Raw genomic sequence first — 10858 nt, forward strand, 5'->3', positions numbered from 1 at the left:
CTGACACCAGTCTAACCTAGAGGAGTGAGATCCGCAGAATTTCACTCTAAAATAGAAGAGCAGTTCACCAAGTTGAATAATATGTGGTGGGCCTAACACAAATGTGAGATTCACATATGTGAGACTTAATACTTAAGAGTCATTTTCAACAGCTACCTAGAAAGTGCTCTGCCTTTGAAATAAGACAGAGATACCGATACCTTCAACACGGGAAGCAGCCGCTGGCTTGACCCTTCTCATCTTCATCCAGTATGTAGATTTTCGGAAGGACGGTGGAAAATCACTCACTGGCTCACATGAAGAGGCAGACGATGAGCCGCTTAAGGAGTCATCGTGAGGGATAGTGTACTGGAAACTATTATCCTTTATGGAGCACTGGGTCCTGCTATTAATACGACACAAATATATATACCACAAAGGAGGATATATACCACAATGGAGCACTGGGTCCTGCTATTAATATGACACAAATATATATACCACAAAGGAGGATACCATAAGGGAGTTCCCATTAATCATTTTATATCATAAGAAGACAAGTTGCTTACCTATATGAAAACTAAGAAGCCTGATAATAAAAACAGAATTGAGACTGTAACCTAACAACTGCAATGGCTGATCAAATGCAACATATAAAATTATCATTATACTTCATTGTAGTAAGAGAAAGCAGTCCACATTAACGATCACTCTGCAGCCCAAGTAGGCATTCTTTCCTCGACTGATCAAAGAAAAGAAAGTAGTCAAAGTAACAGAGTGTTCTATGATCCTTTAGAAGATCCCCTGGATCAGTAACCAGGTATGACCAGGCCTCCCTATTTCTCTGACAGAGGGACAGTAACTAAATAGTATCCCTGAGAACAAAGAAGGGAAAGAACAGTTTGTATGGCTCTCGTCTGATCCATCTTCCCTCTCCCTTAGCCTCCTCCCTAAACCTGGTGTCAGGGCTGTCCTGTCTTACTTAGGCAACATGATTCTTAGCTTCCATAGTTAAAGGAAGGGTGCTACCTTGTCTGAGGTAAGCTGCCCAGAGAAGTCTGGTATACAGCTGGATCCAAATTCCCCAATCTAAGACCAGTCAGTATGCAGTTAACAACATGACTCAGTAACTACAAAATATCTTCTAGGTCGTTCAGAATGCGCAGAGGAGGAGCAGTTCTCAAAGCGTGGCCCGAGGACCTCGAGACATCCCTTTTCCATCTGAAGATCTGTGCGAGGCCTGTGTTAGGTTTTTGGTTATATATATATATCTGCTATATAGAAGATGACCCATGGAGGAAGAGTGAATAAAGGGAGAAGGCTTAGCAGCTTATTGTAACAGTATGGATAAGAGATGATAAGGACTTAAACTAAGGTTTTGTAGTAGAGATAAGTTGGCAGATTTAAGATAACACTTTAGCGGTAGAGCTGATAAGAATCATACAGAGGTTTGTGGTAAAAAGGAGATGGAAGTAACACAGGTGACCATTCTTAAGAAAATATATAAGTAAAATATGATATAGGCCTACTATGGAATACTGTGTATTTACTGGAAGCGATAAATCATTTTTACACATAGAGACATGAACATAACCAAAAAATATACTGCTGAATGAAAAAAGAAACAGGGGTGCCTGGGTTTGGCGCTCAGGTCATGATCTCAGGGCTGTGAGATCAAGCCCTGCATCAGGCTATGTGCTCAGTGCTGTGTCTGCTTGAGATTCTCTCTCCCTCTGCCCCTCCTCTGAGTGCACATGCACACTCGTGCGTGCACTCTCTCTCTCCCCAAAAATAAATAAATACATCTTTAAAAGAAAAAAGAAACAGAGCAAGACTTAATGTCAATTTGGTAAATTAAAAACAAATATACATGTAAACAACACTAGCTATTTTACAAGGATTCATAAATATTTAAAGACAAATATCAAACTTGCTAACATGGTTGTCTCTGGAAAGGAAAGGAAATGGAAACAGGGAAAACAAAAAACAACAGGGACTGATGATGTCAGTATGCTATGAACAGGGAAGAATGATTTTCCATTTTCTGCACATGAGATCCAAAATTACAAATTTAGTACAGCAAAGTCCTGATCCTGCCGTGGTGCATAAGGCCACTACAGCCCATCCCTCCTGCTGATCATAATTAAAAATCCTGGACTCTAAAAAGTAAACAAAGCAGGTGGATTGTGGAGGAGTCAAAACTAGGAGAAGTGACTCACATGGGGTGTGTTTCCCCATTTTGTTTGTTTTCCCTCACATGTGGCAATGCAGTAAGGGTGGACCCCATTTGCAGAGTAGCATGGGCAGCCTAAATTCCAAAAGAAACTCTTTCTGGCCAGAGAAGCCAGGAAAAGGGTCTCTACAGACTAAACTGTGTGAGGAAACCATGAAGAGGAGACAGGCAAAGAATGTGATCTCATAATTCTGTGAATGAATCCACACAAATCGCAGCTTAATCTGAACTACATATGTGTAGAGCATACCCAAACTAGCTCAGCAAGGGCTTCCAGATATAAAATAAGATTTGAACACACTGCAGAAGTCTCAGACTAACCCCTGAGCTGTCGTAAAAGACAGATCCAAACCAATGTATCAAAAGCTTGGAGAAATGAAACAAGACTTGAAACACCTGGGGCACCTGGGTGACTTAGTTGTTAGGCGTCTGCCTTCGGCCCAGGGCATGATCCTGGCATTCTAGGATCGAGCCCCGCATCAGGCTCCTCTGCTGGCAGCCTGCTTCTTCCTCTCCCACTCCCCCTGCTTGTGTTCCCTCTCTTGATGGCTCTCTCCCTCTCTGTCAAATAAATAAATAAAATCTTAAAAAAAAAAAAAAAGAAAGAAAGACCTGAAAAAGTCCCTGACAAACCCCTGAACTATTCAAGACAGACCTAAACCATCATAACAAAGACTCAAAGAATGGAACTAAGATTGAACCAATGCCCTCAGAAGGCAAGACAGAACTTATGGTCTGAACAGTAAACAGGTTACTTGCTAAAATAAAAACAGCAATGATCCCCCAGAAGATTCTAAAAAGACCCAAGGTCTATACAAATAACATTTATAATCTTGGGAATAAATTCCAAAGTTATGCAATGCACAAAGAACCAGGAAAATGCACATTATCCCAAAAGGAACAGATAATGAGCAAATGTCAACCCCAAGATGATCCAGATGTTAGAACTATCAAAGATTTAAAGCAGTTATTATAGGGACACCTGGGTGGCTCAGTTGGTTAAGTGTCTGCGTTTGGCTCAGCTCTGATCCCAGGGTCCTAGTATTGAGTTCCACATCGGGCTCCTTGCTCAGCAGGGAGCTTGCTTCTCCCTCTGCCTGCCTCCCCCCACCCCCCGCTTGTGCTCTCTCTGTCTCTGACAAATAAATAAATAAAATCTTTTTTAAAAAGCAGCTATTATAACTATGCTCCATGAAATAAAGGAAAACACACTTGAAGTGAAGGAAAAGGTAGGAATTCTCAGCAGAAAAAAAGAAACCATAAAAAAGAACTGAAATTTTAGAACTGAAAAATACAATATCTGAAATAATAACAGAATCAGCTCAATAATAGAATGGAGATGACAAAGAAAAAGAGTCTGTGAACTGGAAGACAGAAATTATCCAATCTGAAGAACAAAGAAAAAAGACTGAAAAACAGTCAACAGAGCACCAACAATTTGTGGGTCAATATCAAAAGGTCTCACTTAAGTGTAGACTTAATGCCAGAAGGAAAGGAAAAAGAGACTGTGACACAAAAAATACATTTGAAAAAAGTAATGAAAATCGCCCAAATTTAATGAGACATAAATCTACAGATTCTAGGAGCTCAACAAATACTCTATAGGATAAACTCAAAGAAAAACATACCTAGACACATCTTACTGAAAACACTCAAAACCGAATATTAAAAGAGAAAAATCTAGAAAGCAGCTAGAAAAAAAAGACATGTTACATATAGAGAGCAACAGTTTGAATGATCACAGAATTCTCAACAGAACCCAAGGAGAACAGAAGACAGTGTAAGAAGTGTAACATCTTTAAAATCCTGAGACAAAAGATTTGTCAATCTAAAATTCTATACTCAGTGAAAATATCCTTTAAACATACTGCTTCAGATAAAAAAATTAAAAAAAAAAAAACTTGTTGACAGCAGACCTGCTCTATGAAAAACACTAATGGAAATTATTCCAGATATGATACCAGAGAGAAATCTGGGTTTTTAGGAATGAAGAAAGAGCAAAAGAAAGGGTAAATAGCCGGGTAAATATATTAACAAAGATGACAACAACAACAAAACCCTCTTTAAAGCAAAATTTTAACATTATCTGGTAAGGTTTTCAATATATGTAGTGTAACACATATGACAGCTATACCTTAACGGTCAGCAGGCAGGGGGTTAAGGACTCTACAGGGTTGTGAAGCTTCTACATTTAAGCAAAGTAGTAGGAAATTAACTCTAAGTAACCTACGGAACAATAAGTATGCATATTGTACTTTCTAGAGCAACCACTACACAAAAAAGAAAGAAGAGAAAAATAAGAAAAAAGAGGAAGAAAGAGAGAGAGATTCAAAAATCAATAAACTAAAATAGGACACCAAATATTCAAATAATCCAAAATAAGATATAAAGCAACAAAAAATAAGGTACGAGAACCCAAAATAAAATGGCAGACCTAAATCCAACCATATCAATAATTAATTTAAATGTTTATGGTCTCAACACTACAGTTAAAAAATCTGAGACTGTTTAAGGGTGAATAAAAAAGCAATACTCTAGTACAGTTGACCCTTGAACAACACAGGTCTGAACTATATGGGTCCACTTATACATGGATTTTTTTCGATAAATACAGTACAGTATTATAAATGTCTTTTCCTGGCAATTTTAATATTTTCTTTCCTGTAGCTTACTTTATTGTAAGAACACTGTAGTATATAATATATGTAACAAACAAAATATGTGTTCCAGCCAACAGTAGGCTATTAGTAGCTAAGTTTTGGGGAAGTCGGAAGTTATATGTGGATTTTCAACTGTGTTGGGGTCAGCATCTCTAACCCGTGTTGTTCAAGGGTGAACTAACTGTATGTTGTGCCTACAAGAGGGACACTTTCTTTTCTTTTCTTTTTTTTTAAGTTTTATTTATTTAAGTAATCTCTATTACCTAATGTGGGGCTTGAACTCAAGATCAAGAGTCAAATGCTCTTCTGACTGAGCCATCAGGTGCCCCCAAACTTTCAATATAAAGACATACATTGATTGGAAATAAATGGATGAAAAAATTATACCATGCAATCAGCAAACACAAGTAGGCTGGAGTGGCTATTCTAATACCAGATAAAACAGACTTCAAGACAAGAGTGTCACCAGAGATATAAAGGGACACTTCATAATGATAAAATTAACAAATCATCACAAAGACCTAATTACTCATTGTAGGTGTCACCCTTAATTAAAGCAAAGAAACAGACAATTCTACAGCCTCAGTAGAAAATTTTAAGACCTCCTCCTTTCAGGAATTGGTAGAACTAGACAAAAATTCAGTAAAGACACAAGAGGTGTGAACAACACTATTAGCTAAAGTACTCTAGATTCACTTTATAGAACACTACATCCAACAACTACCAGATCTAGTCTTTTCAAGTAGACATTGTGCATTCAACAAGATAGAGTATATGCTGGGCCATAAACTTTACACTTAAAAAGATGAAAATCATACATGTATTCTCTGACCACATCAGAATTAAATTAGAAATCAAAAACAGTAGAACTAAAATAAAAAGTAAATCTAGAAATGAAACAATCAACTTGTAAATAATTCATGGGTCAAAAAGAAATCACAAGAGAAATTCAAAAATATTCTGAAATGAATAACAACAAAAATACACACATCAAAATTTGTGGATTGCAACCAAAGCAGTACCTAGAAGGAAACTCACAGCTCTAAATACTCCTATTAGAAAATCAGATCTATAATCAATGACAAGATTTCATCTTAAGATACCTTGAAAAGGCCAAAGTAAACCCAAAGTAAACAGAAGGAAAAACACAATGAAGAGGAGAAATTCATGAATTAGAATAGACAACACAGAAAATCTGGTTCTTCAAAAAGACCAACAAAATTGACAACCCTGTGGCTAGACTAAGATAATAGCAACAAGCAACTAGAAATGAACTTATAAAAATAGTATCGTTTACAATAATATAAAGAAACACCTAAGAACAAATCTAACAAAAGATAACCAAGAATTTTATAATGAAAACTAACATCCCTAGAAGTTAGGGATCTAAATAAATGGAAAAATATAGCATGCTTGTAAGTCAGAAAACTCGGTATTGTTAAAATGGCAATTTTCCCCAAACTGATTGACTAATTCAATACATTCAGTTCAAATAATTCCTGACAAAGGTGCCAATGTAACTGAATAGGGAAAGTCTTAACAACAGGATATACAAAATGAAAAGAAATTAACATTGACTCTTATAACACACCATGCACAAAAAATTAACTCTAAATGAGTCATAGACCTAAATGTAAAACCTAGAAAACTTCTAGAAAAAAACAAAGGAGAAAATCTTTGCAATTAGGAATGGCAAAGTTTTCTCAAATAGAATACAAAAAGCATGAAACATTAAAGGAAAAAAAATAACATTTTAATCATTTTTAATGATAAATTTAAAACTGTTGGTCTCCAAGGCACCCAGGTGGCTCTGTCAGTTGAGTGGCTTCCGTTCAGGTCATGATCTCAGGGCCCTGGGATTGAGCCCCAAGCCGGGCTTGATGCTTAGCAGGGAGTCTGCTTCAGGATCTCTCACTCCCTCTGCCCTTCCCCACCCCCTAAACTAAATAAATAAATCTTAAAAAATAAATAAATAAATAAAAATAAATAAAATCGGTCTTCAAAACACACCACCAAGAAAAATGAAATGCATATCACAGATTGGAAGAAAATATTCAAGACACATCTATCAGACAAAGGAACTGTATTCAGAATACAATTTTTAAAAATACTACAATTCCATAGTAAGATAAACAACTCAATTTTTTTAAATGGGCAAAAGATATGAACAGGCACTTCCCAGAAGAAGAAACACGAATGGCTAATAAGCACATGAACAGATATTCTACATCATTATTCATCAGAAAAATGCAAATTAAAATCACAATGAAACACCATCATACACCCATAAAATTGGCTAAAATTAAAGACTTATTCCCATACACTACTGGTAGGAATATAAAAAAATACCACCAATTTGGGAAACAGGCAATTTCTTAAAAAGGTAAACATACTACTGACATAAGACCCAATCAACCTAAGATGGTAAATCTTAGTAAATAAATACCATCTTAGGTATTTATCAAGACAAAAAAAACAAACAAACAAAACATTTTTCTGCACAGAGACTTGTACATGGATGTTCACAGCTGCTTTATTTTAATTCTGTTCAGCAATAAAAACTAATTTTCACTCAAAACCATTGAGTGGAAAAAAATCATGAAAAAGAGAACATACTACATGATTTCATTTATAAAAAATCCTAGAACATGCCAACCCACTATATGGTGAAAGAAAAAAGGTCAGTGGTATCTGGGAACAGGAGTAGAGGAAGGAATGGATTGCAAAGGAACCCAAAAAATTTTTTCAGAGGGATGGAAATGTTATCTTGATTGTGGTGACACTGTTATGGTTATTTACATATATCAAAGCTGATCATGCTATATACTTTAAATATGTATACTATAAATATGCAGTCTATTGTACTTCAATTATACCTCAATAAAAGTATTTAAAATTTTTTAACAGGAACTGGCAGGCCTCTAGGGCCAAAACCCACCATCCAAAACAATGGGAACAATCTCTACTAGAAAGAGTTAATAGTATCAAGAGGTCATTAAGAGTCAAGTCCCATGTGACTCCTCTTGGTAAACTGTCCTCATAGGAGTTTCTTCACTGTCAGTGTAGGACTCAGATATACCCATATTTCCTCTCATGAATAAGTACAAGCACAGAAATAAATAAATAAATATCGATAGTTCATATAATTAGTATGATTAACATCTTGGAAATTAAATCAATGTTGTTAGGGAATCCCTCCCTATGGGTCTCTTTTATTTTCAAAGGACTCAACAAAAACAATTATCTAGTATTTTACAATACTTGTCAAATGAGGGTAATTGATTGCCTGTAAAAACCCAGATTAATCTCAAACTTCCCTTTCCATAAATATGGCAAGAAAAAGACTTTGGTTTAAACAATATGATCATAATTGTAGTGACTTTATAATGTTGTGGGCAGCACACCTTTTGGTCTCAGCTTCTAACCACAAGAGTGAAAAGTTTCATCGACTTTCAACTCCTTTCTGATCTACCAAGAATTTTTCAGAGACCCTAGTTCATTCTCTAGGTGCAACTACTTAGACTTCATTAGAAAATTATTTCAGTTCATTTCAGTTTCCTTTGCAGCCTCCGTTCATTCTACCCAATCCTTAAATGCTGATGTTCTCTAGGGTTTCATTCTCTAGTCTCTTCTAGTCTCACTTCTCACCAGTGGTTCTCAAACTTCACAATCTCTTACAAAGTCACTTAAAAAGAAGGATTCTTATGCCCTAACTCCAATGATTCTGATTCCGATTAATAGATGAGGACCTGTTAATCTTTATATTTTTTAACAATTAACCACTTGCTATTCCATTAAATGCTTTTACCTGTTCACATTCTGTTCTCTATGAAAAAAAAAATACCTTTTCCTTCTGGCTAACTGCATTATTCCTTGACTTTCAAGTCTGTTTAGGAGTGACTTGATCTGGCAACTCTTCCCTTTTTTTTTTTTTTTTTTTTTTTGGAAATATTTTTTTTTTTAATGATTTTTTATTATATTATGTTAGTCACCATACAGTACATCCCCAGTTTCCGATGTAAGGCTCGATGATTCATTAGTTGTGTATAACACCCAGTGCACCATGCAATACGTGCCCTCCTTACTACCCATCACCGGTCTATCCCATTCCCCCACCCCCCTCCCCTCTGAAGTCCTCAGTTTGTTTCTCATAGTCCATGCAACTCTTCCCTTCTGAACTATCACTCACCTTCCTCCAAATGCTACATTAAATTCCTGTTTAAAAATATTTACTTACACCTTATCATGAAACAAATAATACATTATATGTTAATAAAAAATTAAAAATTAAAAAGAAATAAAAATAAAAATATTTACTTATACCTTATCATGTTGATGTACTTGTCTATCTCCCCTTCTAGACTATTCTGTGTTTTTCTTGTCTGTGTATCTAACCTACTACACAGCTGGCACATAACAGATATTCAGCAAATGTTATCTGAAAGAATTAATTCCTTTCAATGAATATTTACTTAATAAGAATCTTTCGTACTAACAAATATGGAAATGGTTAGCACATTCAGTCTACGAAATAATAAACAAGTCTTAAAGCCAAATACTGTGAAAATACAAGGATTTCTTACAGCCATTTTTATCAGTCCCTCCCATGAATACATCAATGTATTCATGAGTATATACTTGACATCGGAAGACATGCAGGGCTACATTAAGTCATACATTCCATTTTTAATATAATTCGTACTTTTCTTTGCAAGTTAGGCTCTTCTTCCCTATATTAGATTTAGACCTGCACTGTCCAATCAGGTAGGCACTAGCTACAGGTGGCTATTTAAATTTAAGATTAAACACAATTGAAAATTCAGTTCCTCAATCACACTGGCCACATTTCAAGTGCTCAAAAGCCATATGTGGCTACGCTCTTGGACAGTGCGGATACAGAACATTTTCTCATCATCACAGGAAGTTCTACTGGACAGCGCTGGCGACACAATTATAAATGGATCCCAGAAAACCTCACTTACTTCTTAGCTCCCACGATCTTCGTGCTCCTCTGCTGCTTAAAGGATGTGGGTTCCGGAGTCTAGCAAATCGCAAGCACATGAGTGAATGCTAGGGACCTCTGAACCCTGACCACAAAAAGACGAATCCCCCTGTGCCCAGAAGAAATGAAGCTCTCCCCGGGCAACTACCTCAAATGGAAAAAGGCAATACTTTTTAAGAAAAGTGTATCGTCCTGTGTTCCTACAGAGTTAAGGCAGCTGACAACACCACAGTCTTCATCTCCACCATTCCCAAAGCTCTGTCCCAGATAAAGGTTCTAAAGGGAGGCGAAAACAGAGGACAACGGATATGGGAGGTACTGGGAATATAAAAGGAATAGAAACTAATGGCAATCTGGCGAGTAACTGCGTCCAAGGAGGTGGCAACAGTCAGCGGCAAGTGAGGAGGAAAAAAGGGAGACAGGTAGATCTGACCTAGAAGGGTGGGGCCTACGATGGGCTCTGATAAAACCAACTCTGAGCATGGGACAAAAGCGAGGGACCGCGTGTTGCGGGCTCCACAGCGCTACCCCTAAAGCATAACGGTCAAACCGAGAAACTCACGGCGGGTACTGCACCGAGTCTGGAAGACATCACTCCCTCTCCACGCCTAACAAATCCACCCAAGGGCTCCGGCCAGACCAACGCCACTTCCGCTCTCCTCTCCGCTCCCGGATGTGGAGTCGGCGCCGCGGATCCCAGGTCTGAACGTCTACTTCCGCCTGGCAGCTTCCGAGGGGGCTGCGGCCGGAGTGAGTCACGTGACACGCCTCCCTCCCCTGAGACCCCGCCCCGGGAAAGCTGTAGGTGGGGTTTGGAGCCCCCAACCTGGCTTCAGAACCCCTTCTTCGCGTTCCATCCGTTTGCACACCAAAAGTCCCTCTACCCTCCATTCCCGACCCAGCACGACGAGTGGTCTTTCTAGATGGAGATCAATTATTGCCCCTTTATTTATCTTAGAGAAATTACAGACCCATTCCCGCCCT

The 10858-nt window shown here is 37.5% G+C and overlaps 1 protein-coding gene across 8 annotated transcripts in view; it reads right to left on the minus strand.

Annotated features, from left to right (window-relative positions):
• The window catches only part of ZNF512 (zinc finger protein 512), a 30959-nt gene extending 20382 nt beyond the window's left edge, over nt 1-10577 (minus strand). For 2 of the 8 annotated variants that reach the window (XM_048222762.2, XM_044390882.3), the window contains exons 1-3: nt 10437-10564; nt 9855-9913; nt 201-385 (exon numbers count right to left, since the gene is read on the minus strand). In XM_048222762.2, the coding sequence (XP_048078719.1) occupies nt 201-385; nt 9855-9913; nt 10437-10466 (274 nt within the window). In that variant the 5' untranslated portion in view covers nt 10467-10564. Of the gene's footprint in view, nt 1-200; nt 386-9854; nt 9914-10436 lie in introns of all 8 variants that reach the window. The other 6 variants (XM_048222760.2, XM_026521135.4, XM_026521154.4 and 3 more) reach the window with 4 other exon arrangements.
• Between the last annotated feature and the right edge of the window lie 281 nt (nt 10578-10858).

The sequence above is a fragment of the Ursus arctos genome, unplaced genomic scaffold (genome assembly GCF_023065955.2).
Source record: "Ursus arctos isolate Adak ecotype North America unplaced genomic scaffold, UrsArc2.0 scaffold_8, whole genome shotgun sequence".
Classification (NCBI taxonomy): domain Eukaryota; kingdom Metazoa; phylum Chordata; class Mammalia; order Carnivora; family Ursidae; genus Ursus; species Ursus arctos.